Source organism: Macaca fascicularis, chromosome 8 (assembly GCF_037993035.2).
Source record: "Macaca fascicularis isolate 582-1 chromosome 8, T2T-MFA8v1.1".
NCBI classification, from domain to species: Eukaryota; Metazoa; Chordata; class Mammalia; order Primates; family Cercopithecidae; genus Macaca; species Macaca fascicularis.
The window spans coordinates 71,546,233-71,571,505 of record NC_088382.1 but is presented as its reverse complement, the minus strand read 5'-3'; the positions used below and the strand labels follow the sequence as shown (position 1 = coordinate 71,571,505).

Here is a 25,273-nt window from a genome sequence, read left to right as displayed (position 1 = left end):
GAAATGAGAATTTTCCAGACCACATTAGTGTGCATACATGAGTTGCACAGAGCTACTTAAGATTAGAACACTGCCCTTCATGTCACCTTGACCTTCCTGCCGCAGGCTGTGCATGCACAGAGCATTCCCTTTAGTGACTATGCTTGCTAGGAGATTCTTAATGAGGTCAGGAGCAGTCCAGGATCAGCAAACGGAATCTTTGAACTCTTGAATTTAGCTCTTTTCCAAATAGTTGGATTTAATTGAGGATCTGTTTTAATGTTCCACATACAAAATACCAAATAACTTCAAATAACTAACTTAATATAATAGATTTTAGACTGGCTTTAACTTTAAAATCAGTTTTCACATACCCTGATATCTTATTTTTCTTAGGACTTGTAAAAGGAAGAAGAACTTTTAAATTTTCATATATTTTAGCTGTTATAGAATAATATGATTACTTGTAGGGGTTTCCTTTAGAAGATAATAAATAGTTATGTATGATTTCTTTTTCTTTTTAACTGTTTTTCAAGTAGAATAAATAAAGATATAAGTGAGAACATTGAGTGTACCTGAATAACAGAAAGTTCAAGTGCGTCTTAGTTGCATCATTGCTGAATTCAAACTTCAGGACTTAGGAATTAATCGCTTATGAGCACAAAAGGAGCTTGAACTCATATTGAACTTTTGGCAGGTTTAGACATGACTATTTTAGAGATTCATGAACATTTAAACAATGATTTTGTTTTAATTTGAAGTAAAAAGCTAACTTAGACAAAGATATTAACACATGAGCCTTTAATATGAAGTTGAAGAGTAAACTATTTTCCTACCTCACTTTTTAAGCATGCAATTTTAGAAACTATTCATTACCTGCACTATTGATTAAATGTTTGAGAATATTATTTTTCCTGGTTTAATATGACAGAAAACCCCACAAAAACTCAAGTTAACTTTGTGAATAAAAAAATGCAGGACTTAAAGAGAGATCTACTTCAGAGCCAGCAGTCCCGCCAGAAGAGGCTGAGCCACACGCTGAGCCCGAGGAGCAGGCTCCTGTGGAGGCAGGTAAGCTTGTCCTCATCCTCGAGTCTCGCCCAGGTGTGCCTGAACCTGACAGGTCTCCCCATTTGCAGAATCCTGCTTTACCTGGAATTTGTTTCACATTGTTTACAGAATAAATATCTACTTTTTTTCTCTTCTGAAATTATATAGTATTTTTCTAGTAGAAATTGGCACAGGATAATTTTAATTTTTAAGATCAGCTCTAAGGCAGACAGTTGTTCTTTGTCCAAAACCACACATTTAGGAACATCATGAACTGAATGTTGTTTCTTGATTCCAATTCCAGCACTACTGTACTATATTACCTTGAAAGTGAAAATATACACAATTCTACACTCGTGTTATCATTTGTCACGTGATTTAATAGATCTAGTGGTTTCTCAATCTTTTTTATATGAGGGTCTCTTGTCTATCTTAAAAGACTTCCCAGACCTCCCTGTGGCCATCTATGGAGCCTGTTTTGTGTCTACATGGGTTCATAAATTAAGCATCTCTGTAGTTAACCCAAAGTCTATGACTATAGGTAAGAAAATCGTGAAATATTTTAATAAGTTAGTAAATTGAATAGTCTCTAAATCTCTGGTTTTCTTATGCCACCTATTGGAAGTTTAAGGAATGACACTACGTATTTACTGAAAAGTACTGGATCCAAATGGTACTTTGGCTGATTTTATCACTGTGTGCTGAGGAATAACATTTAATTTTTCTTCCTTTAAGGCCAATATGTTGCTCTGAGTTTTGTTATTTGTTGAATTTTTAATCCTAGGACAATGTATTCTTTCTCATTCCTGTAGAATTGCTATGATCATACCATAGCTCCAGAACAGAGAGTAACTTTTAAAACATTTTATTGAGATTTAGCACCTCAAATTTTACTTTGTACTAAAATAAAACCGCTCTTGACCCCTACATTTCTTTTTATCTGCCACCTAATCCCTCTCCTCTCTATAATAGCCACAATTTTGAAAGAAGAATCCACAATTACTTTTTTACCTTATTTTCCATTCACTTTTTTAACCCACTACACTCCAGCTTCTGCATCTTCCAGTCCCCTCCAGAGGAGAGAATATTTGAATATTTATTTCATTGCAAAATTATGGAAAGCTGAAATGACATGGAGCCCTCACTAAGTTGAAAGCCAGTGCTAATAGCAGATGATTCTGGAGAAGTGTGTGAGGGCTCAGTTGTGGAGGTATTATATTCTGCTCCTAGGAACTGAGGGTTTCACCAGTTTGGGCAAAGATAGCCATTAAAGAGTGAGCAGAGTGCACCACCCTCCACTTCTGGTAACTCAAATTATATTCTCTTTGGATGGTGATTTCAGCAGTTATGAACCTGGAAATCCAGTTAGGAAGCTATCTTAGGCTTTGTGAGAGCAGATGGCAATCGGCAGACTCTATAATTGCGCAAGACTACATATATAAATGGCTTGTGAAATAAACAATTATTAAAAATAGGCATTTTTATGCTTTGGAAATGATTTTGTAGTGTGATTAGCATAGCAGATATTACATTTAAACTTTATTTCCCTCTATGAAAGCTTTGTTCTTCCCACTTTATTTTATCATTATTGCAAATTTTATTAACTAGAAACTAGAGTCATTTTGCTTTTAATAAGGCTCTTTTGTTAAATAAAAATCTGAGCCTGACTTAGTTTTCTTTCTTTAAAAATCTTATTGAAAGTCTTTTAACACTTAAGTCTGTTGATAGAATAAAACAAATTTCACATATCTACCATATTTGCCAGCACAGTACAAAAAATGGTAAGCTGACAGAGAAATAATGCATAGTTGCTTAGTCAAATGTGTTCATTTTAATGTGTATGCACCAATATCGTGTTTGAGTGTTAGGGGTCCATATTAATGTTTGAACTTTTCTACTTAGCTATGTTTTGCAATTATTTTAGAACCTCAGAATATCGAAGATGAAGCAAAAGAACAAATTCAGTCCCTTCTCCATGAAATGGTACATGCAGAACATGGTATGAATTAAAATCTGCTCTTTGTTTTGAGTTACTAAAATAACACTTAGTTATGTAAAATGACTTGGACATTTGTTTTAAAATGTAAAGGCTAATTGGGTGTTTGCGTTTTTTAAAAAGTTTTTGAATTCAAAGTTAGAGAACAGGTGTTGTTTTTGAAATAGCACCAAACTTGCTTTATTCCACTTCACTGTGGAGGAACTCATTGCATACATCTAAGAAAGAACTGGTGGGAATAAATGAGAATGAACAGATTGAAAACAGTGATCCATCAGGAACAGAAGGGGAGGGCGGAGAGGAGGAAAGTGGGACACAGGCCCACGGTCAGGCTTATCCAGGTGTTGTCCTCTACCTCGATTTCGCTTTATGGTTGGCTGGTCACCACAACAAAAACGAAGACACATTTAATTGCATAGGTTGCACTAAGCAGACAGGAAAAAGAAACTTGAGAATATAAAACATTTTCCCAGTACTTAAATTTTAAAATTTCTCATGGCGAGCTCTGTGTAGAGGATTCTAAGTAATAATCCAGAAACTAATGTTTTAAGGTTTTATAAGGCTGCTTCTTGAAGCATCCCTTGATAAAAACAGAGATCGTGATCCCAAAACGTAACTCAAGGAGGGATTGTGGAGTGGGCAGGATGCTCTGGAATCCTGATTCTCCTGATGATTTGGTGATCCAAGGGTGGCCCAAAAGAAAATAAAATCATGTTTCTTAAAAACAAACAATGCCCTATGGTATAAACTGTTTGTTGCCAGTAGATGCTGGGGGTGTAGGAGCCAGTACCCTTTTATTTCTAGCTTCTTTGCCGCCTGGAAAGCTACTCACTGGCATGTATGAGCAAGTGCAGGCTTCCCCTTCCTCAAGCCTTCCCTCCCCACCGCACCACAACTTTAACTTAACAGAAGGAAAATCCAGTCTAAATAAATAAGTGATTTAAATATAATGGGGTAAGTGCTGTTATGGTAATAAAACACGGGATGCTCTTTAGGTCTTACTCAGAAGCGGGGTCAGAAGCGGCTGGTGTAGACCTTTGCCAGGCCAGTGCTATTTTAAGCAGAGGGCATATGCCAGAGACAGGAAAGGACCTGAAAGTAGTTCAGAATGGATGGCACATGGAATGTGTAGGTGGCGAGTCATGAGAAAAAGAGTATTTTTTACTTGATTCTAAGAGTAACTGAAGCCATTGGGGAAGGTATTTAGGAGTGTTATGCCTTCTGTCTGTAGCATGAAAAATGCATGGGAGGGATTCAAGAGTGCAGCTGGGAGACGAGATGTAGGTTGTACAGGTAATGATGATTTGGGATGGTAGCAAACTTGCCTCAGCCAAAGGAGGGGGTGGAGAGAAATAGACCCCTAAGATGTTTAGGCGGTGGGAGGTGGGCAGGCAGCCAAAAGAGGGAAGCAGTCAAGTCTAGCACCGTGTCCTGGCCACAGCCTCCTTCTTGGACTTGTTCTTTTCTTTAATCACATTTAGAAAATCACATTTATGGCTCATGGCTATAAATATTCTTTGTATGTTGATAGCTTTTAAATATATAGCTGCAGCCCTGATTGCTCATCTAAACTCTGGGTTTACCTAACTGCATACTTGGCATCTCAATTTGGATGTCTTATGGATGTCTCAGACTTAAAGCATGCCTGCCACAGAACTCATGATTATTCCCACACCTCACAGCTCCTCCTCACCCCAATCCTCCCCAAATTTCTTATGCTAGTCTTTTATATTTTAGTTAATGGTCCTCCTACCTTCTTAGTTGCTTAATTTGAAAACTCGAGAGTTTTCTTTGATTTTTCTTCTCTCCTCAGATATAATCCATCAGCAAATCCTGTCAGCATTGCCCCAGCACTGACTTTGGCTCTCTAGGGCCTCGGTGTGACTGTGGCTTCTTGCCATGACCATTGCAGTAGCACAGTAGCATCCCGCTGGGTCTCCCTGTTTCCATACTTGCTCCTCTGTAACCTGTGCTTAATGTGGCCCAGCCAGTTGTGCCTTGTCTGATCCCAGCCTCTTTTTCCCCTTCAGTGACTTTTCTCTAGCCCAGCTGGCCTCTCTTTTCCTTGTAATTGCCAAGCCTATCACTGTTTTGGCACCTCTGCACCTGGTATATCTTTCGCTGAGATGTGTGTCCCACCCCTGCCCAATCATATCTCTCAGACTGAACATAACCTCCCTGCCTCCATCATGGTGCATTCACAACTGGATTCAGGTCCTGCATCTGCCATTAATTAGCCGTGTGGCTTTAGCACAGTTTTTCAAGTTCTTCATCTTTCAAAGTAGGATACCAGTACCTGCCTCACAGGGAGAATATAACAGCTGCAGAGGGCTTGACCGTGCCTAGAGTCTCGTGAACCCTTAGGAAATTTTTCATGGTAGGCTGTCACTGAGCAGTGGAGACTCAAAGATAGTGTTCAATGTTTGACTGGTTTCCTTACAGAAAACAGGAATACTTCCATTGAACAGCTGCATATGAAAGCTAAATCCTGCTAGTGTAAAAATCATCAAATTTCAGTGGATAGAATGAAAGCAGAATAAGGAAAGAGGAGTGTGACAAAAAGAAAAAGAGAAAGAAAATGGGCAACAGAAATTCAAATTGGTGGTTTGCTGAATAGCAGAAAATCTGAAATGAGGAAAAACAATATTGCAAGCTATGAGAAGACAGAAAACAAATAGCATCAACATAAATAGGCCTGCCTGATTCACTAACACCCAAGAGCATCACCTTGCCACACTAAAGGGAGAGTAACTAAGGAAGGCTTCTTGCAGTCTGGGCTGGGTTTGCGGGTAGGGTGATTCAGTAGCTGTACAAATGACAATGTCATTATTACTCTAATAATGATGATAGTCACACCTAAATACTTAGGGCCAGGCATTTTTCTAAGTGTTTTAATCTTCACAATAATGTTACAAATAGGTATTATTCCCATTTTATGGGAGGGAAATCTGTGGCACAGGGTAGTTAAGTAATTTGCCCACAGTCACGCAGCTGGTATGGAAGAGCCTGAATCTACAGCCATGCATTCCAGACACCATACTCCTCCTAATCCCTGAACTGCACTGCAAAGCCAAGTCCTGCCCATTCACGTTCTTTAGAGTATTTTACACAGGAGATACTCTGCTGGAAGCCAGATCAAGTTACGTTGGGATGAAATACCCGGTCTTAACCATGTTGCAGTGGAATAATGTAACATGTCCAACCTCTACACAAAAGAAGCAGAGCAGTTCAGTATATCATAGAAGTTAATCACAGAAGAGAAAGTGGGCATCTTTGCATTACTTAAAGCCTAATAGGAACTTTTGAATATATAGTATGATTCGGGTAAACCTGTGACCTAGCATATAATTCATTTTTATTTTTTTTTATTTTATTTTATTTATTTTTTTGAGACAGTCTCACTGTGTCACCCAGGCTGGAGTACAGTGGCACCATCTTGGCTAACTGCAACTTCTGCCTCCCAGGTTCAATCAGTTCTCCTGCCTCAGCCTCCCAAGTAGCTGGGACTACAGGCACGGGCCACCACGCCTGACTAATTGTTGTACTTTTAGTAGAGATGGAGTTTTACCATGTTGGCCAGACAGGTCTTGAACTCCTGACCTCAAGCGATCTGCCTGCCTCAGCCTCCCAAAGTGCTGGGATTGCAGGCGTGAGCCGCCATGCCTGGCCCTAGCATATAATTTAGATAGGTGGCTAGTTACTCTTTGCTATAGAATATTTGAATAGTCATTTAAAGTTGTTACCTGGAATTCTGTGTAAATTCCCAGGAAAAGGCCATAGAGTAGCCTTTTCTCTGACCTGAGGATAATTGAAGAGGCAAATATATTAGTAATAATTAGGAATTATTTTATTCATTCATCAAATATTTAATGAGTGCTTCCTGTAGCTAGACATGGCCATAGGTGGCTGGGAATATATAATGAATAAAATATATAAGCTTCCTGTCCTGATATACAACATCCTAATGAGAGGAAACCTGTCCCCCACCACATATACTTAGGCAGATTAGCACTTGGCCAGAGGAAGAAAATAGCTGTAGAGTGGACAATGGTGTCTTCAGTGGCCAAAAGGAGGGGCAGGGGAAGCCCCAGCAGCAGGAGCAGGTGTGTGGCGGCCCTTCACAAGGGGCTTTCGTGTCTCAGTTGGCTGTTGCCAGTGGGTCCTCACTATAGACCAGTGTCACTTTGTTCATTGTCATAGTTGAAGGAGAAGACTTGCAACAAGAAGATGGACCCACAGGAGAACCACAACAAGAGGATGACGAGTTTCTTACGGTGACTGTTGTAGGTGATAGATTTGAGACCCTGGAAGTCGAAGTATCTCATGAAGGTAGAACATTTTTTTTTCAAGTTTCAGGATAAAATATAATCAATGACTTATAATTACTGAAGTTTTTCTTAAACCCCTTTAAAATGGATATTTAACTTTTGCTTAGATTTTTAAAAGTTGACGCTTAAAGCTTCAATTAAAGCGAATTTTTTCTTAAAATAGATATCTTGATTTTGGTTCAAAGCACTTTTCAGGAAAACTCAGAATATACAAATTTCTTATAAATAGTAAGTCAAATACTTCAGGAAACTAGTGTTACTGTATTCTTCTGCTTAGGGTGCTATTTGTTAAATGAAATTCAAACAACTGATGAAATATTGGACGTGATAATCTATCACAGGCTCATGTTCTTACATGAACTCTGTAATTACAGTGAGCAAAACACAATTCTTAGCTTCTGTACCAGGCATTGGCAAACTTTTTTTTGTAGATAGCCGAAGAGTAAATATTTCAGGTTCCCCAGATCATACAGACTCTGTTCAGCTACTCAACTCCGCCATCACAGCATAAAAGCAGCCTTCGATGGTTCCTAAATGGGTCAGTGTGGCTGTGTTTTTATATAACTTATTTATAAAATCCTACCCAACATGGCTGGTAAATGCAGCGGCTTGAGCACAGCTCACTCCAGCCTTGACGTCAACTCCCAGGCTCAAGCAATCCTCCCACCTCAGCCTCTCCTGTAGCTGGAACCACAGACATATGCTTCCATGCCCTGCCAATTTTTAAATTTTTTATAGTGGCAAGGTGGTTATGTCGCCCAGGCTGTCTCAAACTCCTGGCCTCAAGCAGTTCTCCTGCCTCAGCTTCCCAAAGTGTTGGGATTTCAGGCATAAGCCGTTGTGTGTCCAGTTAGCAAACACTTTTTAAAAGCATAAAAATAATGAAAAGTAGTTTATCTACTTTGCACAATACTAAATATTTTGGAAAATAACTTTAGAAGCAGGTAGCTCCTACTTTATGAGTACATGTATTTCCAAAAACTTATATCCATGCCTATTGTTTAGAGCAGGAAATGCACTTTCCCATAAAAATATGGGATGGTTTTGTTTTCAAAAGAATTGTATATAGTGCATAATTTTCTGTTTAAAAATACAAGCACACAATCCTTTTGAACATCTATATGATTGTTTTTTGCTGCAGTACACATTGAAAATAGGCACTTACAGACTAGCTTCAGAACTTTATCCCTTTAGTAATCATTTATGTCATGATTTCTTTGGAACAGTGTTTCCAGTTTCTGAGTAGGGATACTGATAAAATGATTTCCACATTTCCTGTTGCTTCTTCTCTCCAGTCTTTGGCCAAAATGGCTCAGTAAGATTGACAGTTGCTCAGAATTTTGTATCTACATGTTGCTTATGCAACAAATTTCAGTTAAGATGCTCAAATAAACAGAAGCATGAGGAATTTGATATTCTTAAAGTTAGGAGTCACAGATTGGGAGTAGGAAGAAACACTTCTAAGAAGTTCACAAATTGCAGAAACCTTACCTTCTGCTCTAATCTTTAATTAGGACATAGATGCAGTTTGAACTTAAAAGTTGGTTGTTAAAAGTCTTCAGAAAATAAAAATATTTATTCTTTATATATGTATTAAATAAAATTAACAAGGTCATAAGTGTGGTGACGGTCATACAATGGCAGCTCTTTTGCTATCTGAGGTGTATGGGTTAAGTGTTCAACACATTTACCCTTCAGCTCCCTAAGGGTGTAAAGCCTCTGCCACTGTTTTTCTCTGTTCCCATCCATAGTTGCTGTACTTCCGCTCTAGAAAATGGTAGGACAGGTCCAGGAAATAGCACATTCTACTGGGATGTGAAGTGGGTTAGAAATGAACAGCTTTCCTGGTTTGGCCTGTGTCACTGTCACTCTAAGTTGTCCTCTCTCTTTAGTCCAAGGGTGGTGGTTGTCAGCCTTGTGGGGTTGAGTGGATTGAGAAGAATGTGTGAGACATCCCACAGTGTAGTTCTAGTGAAATATAAAAGTGTTAAACAGCCTTTTAATTGATAATCCCATTTTTTAATTTTTCAAATAAAATTAATGATAAGCATAGATTCAAAGTACTTATACAGGATATATACATACCATTTTGTGAAAGCAGTAAATATCAATCTAATACATATATTTTTTCAGAAACCGAGCATAGTTACCATGTGGAAGAGACGGGTGAGATTTTAATTTAATACTGTTATTTCTTAATTAGGGTGAGTCTTCCTTTAAAAGGGCATCCTAAAGTACATAATATCTATTATTAATGATATATTTAAATATACATAGCATATGCAATTAATAATTTTATCATATGTTTTATAATTTATGATATTTCTTTTTGAATATGCTTTTTTGTGTTTTGACGCCTATTTCCTGAGGATAAATTCTCAGTAGGATTACTAGTTCAAAAGATATAATGGAATTGCATGTTTTGTAGCTTTCAATTACAAAGTCAACGAAAGGTCTAAATCATGTTTTGTCACATGCCAGCGCGCTTAAAGGGCATGGCCACGGGAGGTGGACGCATCATCTGTTAGCACTTTACTGTTTTGCGGTTCGAGTATAAACCAATTGATAACAGTCCCCTCTTATTCATCTTTGCATTTGTCATTTAACACACTTAATACCTATTTGTTCCAGGAATGAGCATGTTTGAATATCATTATGACTTGATTTTGCATTTCTATCATAACTAAAAAGTGTGTCTTTCTGGTTTCGAATATTACATGTATTCCTTATTTGAGACATAGTTGTAATTTCCTAATTATTCCCTAATTTATAGTTTCACAAGACTATAATCAGGATATGGAAGAGATGATGTCTGAGCAGGAAAATCCAGGTTTGTAAATGTTTAAATTATTGATATGTGTTTTCTGATTGAGACAGTGGCCAAGGCTGTTTTATTCCAGGGTTAACAATTGTGATTCAACACAGGGATCCCTGTATGGTATTTATAATCACTTTTGATTGGTCAGATACTTATAGAAATGTCTGAATGTAGTTTAATACTACATGGAGGGATGAGTGAAAAAGGAGACATATGGAGGGATGAGAGAAAAAGGAGATGTATTTTTCAAAACCACTGTTGAGATTTTGGTCATTGTAGGTAGGGTGCAGGAAAGAATATTTGAAAATTGAAGGGGCAGTGTGATGTACTATAAAGTCAAGGCTGGGTGCAAATCCCAGTTCTACTTTTTCCTATCTTTGTGACTTAGACATCAAATTGTGGAACTTTATTCAGCTTAAATTTTATTAAATGATAATGAAAACATCTATCTGGCAAAGTTGTGAAGGTAATTAATTTAAGAATCTCCTAGAATGCTGTCTGGCAGCGTGTTTGGTTTTTTCCTGTTTGGCAAAGGTGTATTTTTGTTTTTTAGATGCCAGTGAACCAGTAGGAGAAGATGAAAGATTGCACCACGATACAGGTATTAGATGAGCATTTTCATTCGATTTAAAATATTACCGTAGATTTTTCAGTCACATGCTGTGTTTACATGGTGATTTTTCTTTTAAAGGCATCACAGAAGTAATTTCAGCATCTAATTCGTGACATTTTGTTTTATAACAAAGTTAGACTGTTATAAGAATATCAGGCTTTCATATTTCACCTCATCAACTAACCCCTCCATAACAAAATAGGATGTCAAATTTTAGTGCTGTTTTTGTGTATCAAATTCTTCTGTGTCAATTTGAGAAAGTTTAATGAAAATAATTTACCTGCTGTTTAATTGCTTTTGGGCAGAGGCATTTATTATTGACTGTGCAGACATTAATATTTGAAGGAATAGAGTTCTATGTTTATGACTAAGTAGTTTTTTGTTTGTTTTAACTGAACAGGTGTTTAGAATGACTCAGTTAATACTTATTTTGCTTTTATTCTCTCTCACTCTTTTTTTTTTTTTTTTTTGCAGATGACGTAACATACCAAGTCTATGAGGAACAAGGTTTGCAAATGCTTTCTTTTATTATCTTTTTTTCTTTTTTTTATTTTTAGTTTTTGAGATGGAGTTTCGCTCTTGTTGCCCAGGCTGCTGTACAGTGGCACAATCTCGGCCCACTACAACCTCCGCCTCCTGGGTTCAAGCGATTCTCCTGCCTCAGCCTCCTGAGTAGCTGGGATTACAGGCATGTGCCACCACGCCCGGCTACTTTTGTATTTTTAGTAGAGATGATATTTCTCCATGTTGGTCAGACTTGCCTCGAACTCCCAACCTCAGGTAATCTTCCCGCCTCGGCCTCCCAAAGTGCTAGGATTACAGGCATGAGCCACCACGCCCGGCCTGCAAATGCTTTCTAACCTTAAGCCACCTACTTGTTTTAAAATATACATATAGTTTGACTATGAGATGTGGAACATTAAACTATAAATATTGCAACTTAAAACATCCAGATGAATGGTAGTGTTCAAAGAATTCACTTAGGGAGACTGTTTACCCATTCCACTGCCTCTGCCATTGCCTAAATAATTTCTTAAACTCTGTACAAGTTGCCTTAGGAGGCAGTTACAGTCATTCAAGAAAACCAATCTCAGTACTTTATAGTTGTCTCTCTTTTGACTAAAATATGCATGAACAACTACTTCAGCCAGAGTTTAATTGCTCTAGCTGCTTCTACAGATTAATCCCACTCTCAGAGATGACTGATTTGTCTCCTTGGGGAAGGTTAAGAAACACTGGGTTCCAGGCTTAAAGGCAGTGTGGAGAAAACAGTTCTGGCAAATTTGCGCAGCAGCAGCATCTGATTCAGTTTAGGCCTGTACCTCCCTCCTCTTGTGTCCAAGCATTGCATGGACTATTGTGTTGAATTCCGTGAAGTAGATTTTATTTTCTCTGCTTCCCAAAGGAGAAAAATAAGGTTCTGACATTATAAATAAGCTGCCCAAGAATGTATGACTAAGAAATAATAGAGCCAATAATATATCCTCTTTATTCCATTATCCTCAAAGATGATTATGTAGAAAGAGAGAAGTCAATTGGATATAACTTTACGTGTAAAGCAAGAAAGATGAAGAAATACATCGTAATTGAGTTGGCGGTTATGAAGGACTTTCTATGTTCTAGATGGTTTTAGGGCTTGGAATTCAAATATGAGTAACATAGGGTCCCTGCTTTCAAGGAGTTTACAGTGTCTTGATAGTGAGTCACAGTTGAAGAAAATTAGGAGTGTTTATAAATATGAGTCATATTTATATGATGATTTAAGATTTGAGACCTTACCAAGTTCATCATCTATAGTGGCTGTTTCTAATGGGATATGAATGACACCATGGGAAAAATCCTAGGTTGTGTCTTTAGGTACTGATAATATTTCCGAAAAGTTAAAGAATTTGGACCTGATGTGTTCACAGGAAGATTTGGGGCCGAGGGAAGGTGGGGGAATAATTTGGTCTTGAGATTACACTTAGATTTTCTTTCCAATCTTGAATTTTAAGGAGACAATAGGAATTTATAAATACAAGTTGCATGTAATGACGGGATTTGAGATATTTTCCTCGTTTCTACCAATCATTATAATGTTTTTAAAAATACACTACAAAGGGCCGGGCGCGGTGGCTCACGCCTGTAATCCCAGCACTTTGGGAGGCCGAGGCGGGTGGATCACGAGTTCAGGAGATTGAGACCATCCTGGTTAATACAGTGAAACCCCATCTCTACTAAAAATACAAAAAATTGGCCAAGCGTGGTGGCGGGTGCCTGTAGTCCCAGCCCTATTCGGGAGGCTGAGGAAGGAGAGTGGCATGAACCCAGGAGGCGGAGGTTGCAGTGAGCTGAGAATGCACCACTGTACTCCAGCCTGGGCGACAGAATGAGACTCCATCTCAAAAAAAAAAATTAAATATATATGTGTGTGTGTGTGTGTGTGTATATATATATATATATATACACACTATAAAGAACATGTTTGGAATGCAGTTTGTAAATCTAGAGGAATTTAAAGTCAAACTCATGAGAAGTATAAAATTAGATACCATGAAAAATGTTATATATTTTCATAGGGCAGATTATCATAATAAATGTAATTTAAAATGTTAACAAAAGGCAGTAAATATAACCTAAGGGATCGACATGATTTGGTAAGGTACTTTGGATTTCTTTGCTATATAGAACATAAACTGTTTCAAACCAATAGATCTAATTGAACAGAGTATTATTCACTATATGCTAAAACAATACCTTTGTGAAAATTCAGGAATCAGAGTAGGAAAACCAAGTAACTGACATGTAAGTGAAACTATAAGTAGGGTGAAAACAAAACCACATTTCAATGGGAGAATAGAATATATTCGGTATGAAACTCCCAAACCCCATAACATACACTTTGATAGAACTATAGCAGGAACCAGCTTCTACATCAAAGATAACCTAGGAATCATCATGCTTACATTGGACAAACCTGGGATGTGATAGTATGGCCTTACCATGTAATTGACTTATTTATTCATACCCTGTTTAGTGTCTTCTGTCCAAAACATAGGACACTGAAGCAGTTCTGGTGAAGAACACACAAGGTTCCTGTTTTCATGGATCTTATATTTTAGCAGGGGAGTAGAAATTAAGCAATTTCAATGTAGTTTTCATTTCCAGTTGTGATAAGTGCTGGGAAGAACAAGTACAGTGGTAACAAGAATATATAATAAAGAGACCTTACCTAGTTTGTGGATGAGGCAGGGCCTGCCTGAAGTTTGAGCTGAAGGTGAGAACAATTTACAAAGCAAGGGGAAAGGTGACTGGAGAGTCTTATGAGGTCTCTGACTTCAACTTGCAAGAGTAAGGCTGAGGTGGTGAAATGGGCTGGGTTCAGAGGGTGCCTGTGAGCGAGGTCAAGGATTTTCATCTTCACCTTTGAGCACTGCCAAGTCAGATCTGTATTTTGAAAAGACTGATTGGTCTGGCATGTAACAGACTAGAGAGACAAGAGTCAATACAGGGAGAAGAGTTAAGTTAGCTGTAATCATCCAAATTGGGTCTTTCCCTGCGTCACATCTCTCTCTGCCCGATAAGGAACCAAAGGAGATGATTTTCAAGAAGGGGATGTTCAGTGGTGCCCTGTGCTGCTGAGAACCGTGTGAGATGAGTGCTGAAAACCTGCCCTGATCTGGCGCTGCAGTGACTTCAACGGGTGGCCTTAGCTGGAACTGTTTCAGTGGACGGATAGGACAGAGATGATCATTTAAACCAGTGTGGTGGCAATGATGGAGAAGGGGAGTGGGCAAAGTTGAGAAATGCTTAGAAGGTAAAATTGGCAGATCTTGATGCGTGGGTGTAGCTGGGGGGAGACAACAAGGTGCCAAGAGCCACATACACTCTTCCACTTCTGCAGCCTGGTGGCAGGGGGTGCTCTTTTCCTAACGTGGGAGAGACGGGAGACAAGGATGGGGCAGGGGCTCATGAGTCCATTTCTTTACGTGGTGATAGTGAGATTTCTTTGAGGCATCTAAGAGGAAAGACCCAGATGAGCCATTTGGTGGTGGTTGACTCTCAGAAGAGAAGTCTACTTCGTGATTGTGAGTGTGGGAACCATCAGAGTAGTTACGTGGCCATCAGGACCAAGCTCTGAGATCCCTTAAGGAGAGCAGACTGAGGGAGACATGAGGTGGTTCTGTGGTTGGACTTTGAAGAAAACCAGCCTTTAAGGACTGCTAAGAAAAAGATGAAGTGGAAAAAAAGATTGAGAGGGAGAAACGAAAGACCAAAGGGGAGAGTATGGTTACCCTGAAGTCCAGGGGCAACGGTGTTTGGAGAAGAATGGTGTCGCTAAAATTTATAACGAGGGCTGGCGAGTGTCCGTCAGATCAAATGAGGCACTGGAGTGGGGGTCTCAGCAGGAGCCTTTTCAGGGATGGGGTCAGGGTCTGAAGACAAGTGGGAGTGAGTTGAGGAGGGGAGAGGAAGAGATGAGCCATGAGATGTAAATGACTCTGAAGAAATTAGATTGTTCAATGGAAGAAAGAGAGGGTGAGGGGAAGCAAGCTTAAGAAAAAGTGGGGTTGCTTTTTTAAGTCCTTAGAGGCTTGAGCATGTTTAAATGCTGACACTACTCAGGGAGACAGAGTAAGCACACATTCACTGCTCCTTCATCTTTCAAATGCACCAAAAGGACAAAATGATCTATTAAACATTGTTCCCTACTGTACCTCAATACTGAGAATGTCTGAAAGATAGTAGGTGCTCAATAATTTTTCTTTATTAAATGAATAAGAAAGAATAAACTTATAACCATGCTGGGAAAAAGAAGGATGTTTGCTTGTAGTGTGCCAGAAAATTGGAGGTATTTTGGAAGATCAGGTTGACTGAGGAAGCTATGACCCACGGGGCCCTGGAGAGGCCTGTGTGGAGATGAAACTTCCTTCCAGCAGAGCAGAGAAGAAACGCTGACCCTTGTGCCAGCAAATGAGGGAGGCAAGGGCAGCACAACCTGATTAGGGTGGGGAACACTTTATTCTCAGGGGCTGGCGGCAGAGGCGTTTGGCCCCAGGTTAGAGGTCTGAGAATTGTTTCCTAAACAAAAGCAGGGAATCTGCCCATGAACACCAGGATCCAGTTGATTCCCAGGATACAGTTTCGGCTAATTCAAAACCTCCACCACAGATGCGAAGAAAATTTTAAACAGGTAGTAAGTGACTGCCCTGGAATTAGAACCCAAGCCTGTTTTACCCGAGACGAAACTCTTCTCCATCCTACTCTCTAGTCGACTGTTTCCCAGTGACTAAATCTTGCAGGTTCAAAGATGTGTAAGGCATTGTCAATCTCTACCCTTGAAGCATGTTGTCAGTTTTTGTGTTACGATGAAAGTTACGGGATTTTGTTTCTTTTTTTTTTTTTAGTAGTATATGAACCTCCAGAAAATGAAAGGATAGAAGTCACAGGTAAGTTTTTTCTATAAGCAGATATTTTCTGCAAGTCAGCTTTCCCTGTATTTTGTTAAAACTTACTTGTGGAACAAAGAATCAGTGTAGAAAAAATGCAAGACATTTTCAAGTCAGTAAGAAAATAATTGAGTATCAAAGTTAAAGTTAATATTGTAGTGTAAATACTCTCCATCAGAAGACCCAGTTTAAAAAGAGTCAAATTTAGCAATCTCAGTGGACGCGAGTTAATTTAGGAATCTGAGTGAAGGCGAGTGAATGTAAGATGTGTCACTGGTTGGCAACACGTAATGGATTCTGATTTTATTATTTATTTTAGAAGTAACTGTTCCTCCTGAGGATAATCCTGTAGAAGCAACACAGGTAATTGTAGAAGGTAAGTTAAATTTATGGAAGTGGTTTTACCTTCCATATGAGAATTATGTTTGTTTAGTCAATTATTTATTGAACATTTCCTGCTTGCTGTCTGTACAGTGCTCAGGAGCTAGGAGTACAAGAGGGAAGAAAAGACAGAGTCCTGTTTTCACTGGGGCTGGCATTCCAGTGGCCAAACAGATAATAAATAAAGGAATTAAGGATTATGAGAAGTACAATGATAGTGATAGAAACAGGCTACTGTAACAGCAAACAACTGAGGGTGTGGAGGGCTACCCTGAGTAGCAGCAGGTTACCACCCCTGAGGGGCGTAGCTATGGGCAGAGATGGGTTGAAAGATGGGTCTTTATGTCATGACTCAGCTGGGAAAACAAAACTATATTTTTTTTCCGTGGCAGAGAACTGAAGGGATGGTTTCTGAAAAACAAAAATAATTGCATGTATTAAACAGTGGCGCTTCAATAGAACTCAGATTTAAATTAGTTCTTAGCAGTTTACAGAGTTATTTCACATACATTGTTTCAGTTGCTCCTCGTAGTAGACACTGAGAAACAGGGAGGGCAGAGATCTTTGTACTTATTTTGCAAATGAAGACCTGAAGCTGGAGTGAGGTCAGGTGACTGACTAGCCCTAGGTTTCATAGCTGTAAGTGACCAAGGGGACATTCGACCCAGGACTGGGGTGTGTGGGTGACTCTGCATGGGGATGTGAAGGTGTGAGGGAATAGGAGTGTCTGCTTTAACAACCATAAGTTGCCAGGAGGAGCATGTAACAGGGAGAATTTTGCTCATAAAATTACTCTTAAAATTTATTTAGGAGCAGCTAATTGTCACCTTTCAGATTAAATGTTACTGCTTTTGAGCTTGTTTAGGCAGAACGGAAAATGGAATGGTGCAGCTGACTGAAATGGGGGGAGATAGGTATAAGGAAATGGGGGAGGCTAAAATTGCTCTCTGTGTATACTTAGCTGCTGCAAGAGACCCCTGTACAGGCACTGTGGGCCCTTGTGTAAAGGCAGGATCCATCTCTGTGTAGCAAGGCTGGATTGAGTTGAGATTTTTTCTCACCTTTTGTTACTCAGTTCTCTATGAGGGATGTTAATTTTCTGAAGAATATCACTGAGTCTATGTGTTTATTTGGTAAGAATCAGAAGATAGAAACCCATAATCTCTGGGAAGAACTTTCTCCAACCTACCCTACATATGGTTTATAGAAAAGAACTATGCAATTTGACCCTACCTTTCTTGGTTTAGAAATATTTTTTTTCCTAAGACTTTTCAGTATTTTAATATGTTGATAGAGGATGTAGCAGAAGCTGCTAAGGAAGTTTCCTGTCCTGGGCAGTGGGGCACCCAGCTGTGCACCTGCCGCCCACCCTGCAGCTTCTGTGCTGGACTCCTGCAGTGCCTGAGTGGGCAGTGAGGGGAGCTCATCTCTCACACCAACCAACCTCGTTTTCCCTGTCTCCTCTTCTCTCGGCCAGTTGTATCAATATATACTTGGATTCCCAGACCAGAAACTTGGAACTCATTTTTGAGTCCTCCTCTCCCTCTGTCTCTATAGCTAATCCCAAGACACATTAATAGACTCCCTAAACATTTCTCAAATCCATTTTTTTCTCCTTAGCTCTTGTACAGCCCTTTGTCTGGCTCGGCCCTTTCTCATCTTCCTAGATAATAGCAGTAGTCTGCTAGCTAGACATCTTGACTCTGTTCTTGTCCCCTTCAAATCCATCTTTCACATGCTATTAGGATGATCTGTCCAAAAGTATAGCTCTCATTGTATCAGCCCTGTGTTTAAACCCTTCTGTTATTCTTCATCTGTGTCAGTAAAGTTACTTTCAGTTGCAGATGATAGAAAACCAAACTCAAACTGGCTTGAGCAATAAAGAGATAGGTACAGATCAGTCAGGACCTTGCAAGGCCTACCAAGGTTTTTTGGATTATATTCTAGGCACAGTGTGAATTATGAAAATTATTAAGATACAGTATAATCTGATTTTTGTTTTAGATGTGAAAGTGAACTACTTTCACTAGATTGAATGGCGCAAGAATGGAAGCAGAGCGAAACACCCTGTTAGGAAAATATTTTGTACTAATCCAAGGAAGTGATTGTGGTAGCCTAAAATAAGATCATGGCAGTGGGAATGGAGGGGAAAGTGTTGAACTTGAGATATATTTTAGAATTAAAATTAATTGACTTTCCTGATGGTTGTGAAGCAAAGATGAGGAATAAAGGGGGCCTTTTTTTGATTTAAGTAACTTTTAGATAATGGGGCCAGTTAGAGAGAAGAAAATTATTAATAGAATGTATTGGTTTTGCTGTTACTTTTGCACCAACCTAATACATTCTGTTCTGTTGATAAAGTGTTAATATGTCTCCAGATAATTAAGAACAAAATAAACAGGCAAACCTATTAAAAACCAGTCACAACATAGCTATTCAATGGTCACTGCACTGCCATTATAAGAAAGAAGTATTGCCAGACACTAACAGTGGTTAGTGGGAATGGGTGTGATTTTTGTTGCTGTTTTCAATTACTTTTATGTAAAATATTCCCAAATATTCTGTTTTGAGCATGTGTCATTTTTATAATTAGAAGCAAATTAATGCAAGAAGAAAAATTATTAAAATAGCTCCATAAATATTTTGTGTTTTAGAAAATGCTGTTAAAAAAATCTTTCTTTTGGCCAAAGATTGTTAACAATTCTTTTTTTTTTTTTTTGAGACAGAGTTTAGCTCTTGTTGCCCAGGCTGGAGTGCAATGGCACGATCTCAGCTCACCACAACCTCCACCTCCCAGGTTCAAGTGATTCTCCTGCCTCAGCCTCCCGAGTAGCTGGGATTTCAGGCATGTGCCACCATGCCCAGCTAGTTTTTTATTTTTAGTAGAGACCGGGTTTCTCCATGTTGGTCAGGCTGGTCTCAAACTCCCGACCTCAGGTAATCAGCCCGCCTTAGCCTCCCAAAGTGGTGGGATTATAGGTGTGAGCCACCGTGCTTGGCCCGATTGTTAACAATTCTTAAGGACCAAAAGAAATGTTGATATAATCTTATCTCTAGGTTAAGGTAACATTAAATAGGTTGCTAGGTTTGAAGATATTAATATGTGATGTAATTTCATAGAGCAAATCAGATCACTATGTCTTTAAATCACCGGGTGGGGACATCTACTATCTCTTTAGTTGTAACTGGGTTGAAGCGACCAAGTGTCTTTCCACAGCTCTCTTATCAAATCTGATGCAAAATTGTGGGGGAAGCTTAGGTTTTAGTCCATAGCTCCTTTGCTGGGCAGTGGAGTGTGAGGTTAGTCAGGCAGGTACTATAAAACCTACTATGCTGAACCGTTGAGAAATACACAACATTTTGCTAAGTTGTAGCTGATCGTTCTTTGTTGTGAGGCTATAAAAGCCTAATGTTTTTATTATGATTTCAATTGAATTTTTTAAAAAGTCTGTGAAAAGTATCATCATTACTTAAATCTGGCAATACATATTTTAAACACTGATCAGCAATATGTAACAGATTATAAATTTATTATCTGTTTTAGAAGTAAGCATTTCTCCTGTGGAAGAACAACAGGAAGTACCACCAGGTATGACATTTTGGGTGTTGTATTTTCCTCTTTTGTTATTCTTATATATCCTGTTAATATTACCAGCAGCTTTATAATGAATCTACGAAACATAAAAATTTTGAGAGAGATTAACTATACCTTAATTTAAAATTTTTCTATGTTTTTATCAGTTCAACCAAAGTAATGGAAAATACACATCAGATTCAGTGCAGTACATATTCGCTGAGCTAGAATTTGAGGAGCGTTAATGATCATATGATTTTGCCATTATAGACGGTGGTAGTAGTAGAAGTTAGATTTTTTTTGTTTTCCTCTTTGATTGACAGACTATTTGATGGAGGATGTGGAATCAGAATTGCCTTAGGATGAAAGTTGAATAGTGTGTAAATTGTGACATTACTCCTCTTCCTCCCCATTCCCCATCTCTCCTGAGAGCATGTTTAGTGCTTTGTGACAGTCCAGGCTGCCCAGTGCTTGTCAGTGCCCCAGGGTGTTTCCTTTTAGTTCTGCATTGCACACTTTTCCCTGTTTTTTCCTACTTTCCTCCACCTGACCCCTCTTGTCACCAGTTAGTATAAAGAATGGGAACAGCATTTCCACCAAAGCCTATGCTTTCAAATGCATTTTAGAGATGAAATAAACTATACCTGCAAAGAGAAGTGAGTTTACAAACCTCCTATTCTCGTAGTGGGAAAGAATGTTCTATCAAAGAGGATTTGGAAAATCCTCCCTCTTTCCCAAGTGTATTTCTTCTCATTTCTGCATTTTATTTTTGTGTCATATTTATTTGTTCAACCTTTACTTATGTTTTCTCCATTTTAACATGAATTTTGTAGCAGTGATATGCATTCCTATTACTGATTTTGGTAGAAATAATTGTGCCTGCCAAAATTTATTAAATACTAAATTTCAATTTTCTTTCTTTAATAATAAAAAAGGATAAAATAATCAAAGAATATATTTAGTTTTATATGGGATGCCTTAGGTTTTGATAATTTTCCTGTCATGTGCATTAATAATAATTATCTGTAGAAACAAATATTTGATTAAGAGAATGGAATTATTAGTATTATAATATAAATGAGAAAAGCAGTCCATGGAGAAATTGACCTTTTACATGATGACTACTAGGCAGTGGACATGGCAAGGGCAGCTTGGACATGGCAAGGGCAGCTGATATTTATGTCCTTCTGCTGGTTTCCTTTTCATTTTTGAATAATGCTTCACAGAGTACCCTGTTCCTATCAAAAAGGCAGGACCAGTTACAGAATTAGCATTTTGATGACTATTCCATGCCTTAACAGAAAATTGTTTTATGTTCCTAAAAGTAATGTTTCTACAACATTAATATATTTCTAGTTATAGTTCATATTTTAAAATAGTGATCTAATTTTTGTGAAGATATTTTTCAGACCAAAAATTTCTATACTTTTATTTTATCATTTTATAACTGAACCCAATGGTTTTATTTGGAATGTAAATATGAAACACCAAGTGTCTGAGGTGATGGAGTAAGGTGCTTTTTTTAGATTTTTAAGAACCAAAGCACATACAAATGAAGATTTGATTAATGTGCATAGTTCCCGACCTATAATAAGCTCTCAGTAAGTGGTGGCTCTGACTATTGTTTAGTATTTAATTAGCCTGATCTTAGAGGTAGACCAAGATCTACCTCTGTGATGGATGTGAGGGTCATCTGGCTGTGACATCTGTCACCCCATTGATCGCCAGGGTCGATTTGGCTGATCTGACTGGCCAGGCAGGTGTCCCCTTCCTCCCTCTCCACTCCATGTGCGTCCCTCCCAAAGCTGCATGCTCAGTTGAAGAGGACGACCATCCCCGATAGAGGAGGACCTATCTTCAGTGAAGGGTATATGAGTAGCTGTGCTTCCCTGCTAGAACCTCCAAACAAGATCAAGAGAAGCTCCATTCTGAAAGACCTCATGGAGAGTTGTAACCTATAACTTGGTATCATAAACATTTGAATGATCCACTGCATTGTGGTAGTTTGACCCTGCCAGTAGAGGATGTAAGGCTGAGAGTCAGCAATACAGTCATGTGTTACTTAATGACAGGGATACAGACTGAGAATGTGTCGTTAGGTGATTTTGTCCATGTATGAACATCATAGAGTAGCCTACTACATATACATCTAGGCTATATGATACAGCATATTGCTTCTAAACTACAAACCTGTACAGCATGTTACTGTACTGAATACCATAGGCAGTTATAATGCAATGATAAATATTTGTGTATGAAAACATATCTAAACATAGATAAAGTATGGTAAAAATTGGTATAGAAGATTAAATAAAAAGATATACTTGTATACGGCACTTGATGAGTAGAGCTTCCAGGACTGGAATTTGCTCTGAGTGAATCAGCAAGTGAGTGGTGAGTGAATGTGAAAGCCTAGGACATTACTGTACCCTACTGTAGACTTTATAAATGCTGGGCTACACTAAATTTATTAAAATTTTTCTTTAATAATTAACCTTGGTTTACTGTAATTTTTTTTAATTTGTAAACCTAATTTTTAAAAACTTTTTGATGATTTTGTAATAAAAATTAGTTTAAAACACAAACATGTATAGCCATATAAAAATATTTTTATATCTTTATTTTATAAGCATTTTTATTTTCAATTTTTTAAAACCTTTTTAAACTTTTTTGTTAAAAACTAAGACACAAACAGACATATTAGCCTAGGCCTGCAGGATCATCAATATCACTGTCTTTCACCACCACATCTTGTCCCACTGAAAGGTCTTCATGTGTAATAACAGGCATAGAGTTGCCATCTATGATAACAATGACTTCTTCTGGAATACCTCCTAAAGGACCTGCCTGAGGCTGTTTTACAGTCAACTTTTTTTTTTTTAACAAGTAAGAATATAGTCTAAAAGAACCATAAAAGTATAGGAGAGTAAAACCATTAATAGTCCTTTATTATCATTGTCATGTATTATGTATTGTGCATAATTGTTTGATACAACTGGCAGAGCAGTAGATTCGTTTACGCCAGCATCACCACACACGTGAGTAATGTGTTGTGCTGGGATGTTATGAAAGCTAAGATGCAACTAGACAATAGGAATTTTCATTATCAAATGGGACTACCATTGTATATTTGGTCTATCGAAAACATTGCTACGTGACATGTGACTGTATTTTTAACCATTGCACTTGGTTTTCTTATTTTCTATAAGTCTTAAGTCTTATACTTAGTCCTACTTCATATTAAATGTTTTTATTATTCACTTGTGCAATCTTCATAAATTTATATTTGTGATATTTTTTCTCAGTCTAATTTTGCATCTGATTGCAGGAACACTCATTGTAAGGCCTACCTCCTTGCCATTTTTCAGTCTTTAAAATTCTTTTATTCAGTGGAAGACTCAAATTGAGGACTTCTGCAAAGTGCTGGATATTCGTTCACTTTTTCTTGGCCCTTGGAACCTAACTGATGATTGATCTGCCTTTCCTGATTATCCTAAGACTAAGTTATACAGTCTTAATATAGCTTATCAAAGTTCATAATAATGTAGCTATCAATGTGCTATTCCCAAGGGGCATTATCACCATTGCCTCCATCTAAAGTAGGGGACAGTGAACTTTCATGTTTATTAAGCATTATGTAGGTGCTCTTCTAAGCACGTTCCATGGATTGACCTTTAATAGTTCTAAGACCTCAAGAGGTAGATATGCCATTCTCTCCATTTTACAGATGAGAACACTGGGGCACAGCAAGGCCAAGTAACCTTCCCCAGATCACAGAGCTGACAAGTGGTAGAAATGGGATTGATCCTTGCATTCTGGCTCCAGAGTCCACACTGTCAGCTGCCGTTTTTGAAAGGATTTTAAACAAATGAAGACCTAACAGCTGAGAGATTTGAGAACTGTTTTGGTGTGGTAAAATCAGATGTGTTATATATTCTTCAGCGTCTTTCTATTAATCTGCATTAGTTCATCACATAGGCCTCAGGAATGTCAAAGGTTGAATTATGATGTATAGTAGAAAAGTAAGTTGTCCAGTAGTTTTCATCCTGCCTTCTTTCTTGCATATTTATAAATTTTTAAGTGCTGTGCAGGTGGATTCTTGGCAAGCATGCGGAAGCTCAAGCTTAAGATTTGATTTTTCTGATATTGCAGGCCAATCATTTTGAATATTAGATTTTTAAGATTGATTTTGGAATTTCTCATCCATTAGCAAGTTTTCACCTTTCTCCTTAAATTCGTATTTTTACTTGAAACCATACAGCATATTTGTAGCAATATGACAGCATAAATATACATAACACAAATTGAATGACTTATGAAGGAATTACTTGTGAAAGCTCATTGGAGTAAAATTTCCTCTCAAACAATACTTTAGGTCATATGACCGAGTCTATTAACTATTTTTCTGTTATACCATGCCAGAAAAGAATTTTAAAAGTCAGTTTATGCTTTATGTAATTATGTTCTTCAGAATGAGATACATGAGCATCATGGTTCCTGGGTAATTCTGCTGCTCCTCTCTTTAAAAATGGAGATGCCACTTGCAACTTATCCCACTGCTGAGTATTCTAGCAGTAGTAATGGTTTCACTCCATTGCATCCATCCAGAACTTTCACTCAGGTCTCCCCATCACCCAGCATTTTTTAACATTGATCGGTAAGGCCTATAACCGGTTTTAGGCTAGCAACACCAGAGATCTGGGGCAAAGGGGGAAATTGATTTTATATTCTTAGTAGCTAATATTCCATAAGTGCTTTATATATATATTGTTGTTATTGATCATCTATTCAAAAAATACATATTGAGCAACTGCTGTGGTATAGGCTCTGTGCTGGCCAGTGAAGATACATGATTGACAATGCTGTGCTGGCTTGGTTCACAGTCCTGTGGGTACATGGTGGAGTAAAATAAGTACAATTAATTTCTCAGAGCTGTGGGCAGCAACACACAGAAGGAGAGATGTCTCACCCCGCTTCAGAGGGGTGGGACAGAGAATGAGGTTAGCCTCCCAGATGTCCTTGTGCTAGTTTTAGGTGTTTTGAGGTGTTGATAAAAAGCTCCAGGAGCTGGCAGGAGGAGAGCAGAGGAAGCTAGAGCCTACAGA

At 38.3% G+C, this 25,273-nt stretch overlaps 1 protein-coding gene across 47 annotated transcripts in view; it reads left to right on the top strand.

Moving 5' to 3' along the window:
* The window catches only part of ASPH (aspartate beta-hydroxylase), a 220,607-nt gene that overhangs the window by 69,990 nt on the left and 125,344 nt on the right, over nt 1-25,273 (top strand). For 10 of the 47 annotated variants that reach the window (XM_005563397.4, XM_015454892.3, XM_005563394.4 and 7 more), the window contains 10 exons: nt 958-1,050; nt 2,954-3,028; nt 7,226-7,354; nt 9,487-9,519; nt 10,127-10,183; nt 10,725-10,772; nt 11,259-11,291; nt 16,172-16,213; nt 16,533-16,589; nt 20,139-20,183. In XM_005563397.4, coding sequence (XP_005563454.2) covers nt 958-1,050; nt 2,954-3,028; nt 7,226-7,354; nt 9,487-9,519; nt 10,127-10,183; nt 10,725-10,772; nt 11,259-11,291; nt 16,172-16,213; nt 16,533-16,589; nt 20,139-20,183 — 612 coding nt within the window. The remainder of the gene's footprint in view (nt 1-957; nt 1,051-2,953; nt 3,029-7,225; nt 7,355-9,486; nt 9,520-10,126; nt 10,184-10,724; nt 10,773-11,258; nt 11,292-16,171; nt 16,214-16,532; nt 16,590-20,138; nt 20,184-25,273) is intronic. The other 37 variants (XM_065519260.1, XM_065519258.1, XM_005563395.4 and 34 more) reach the window with 8 other exon arrangements.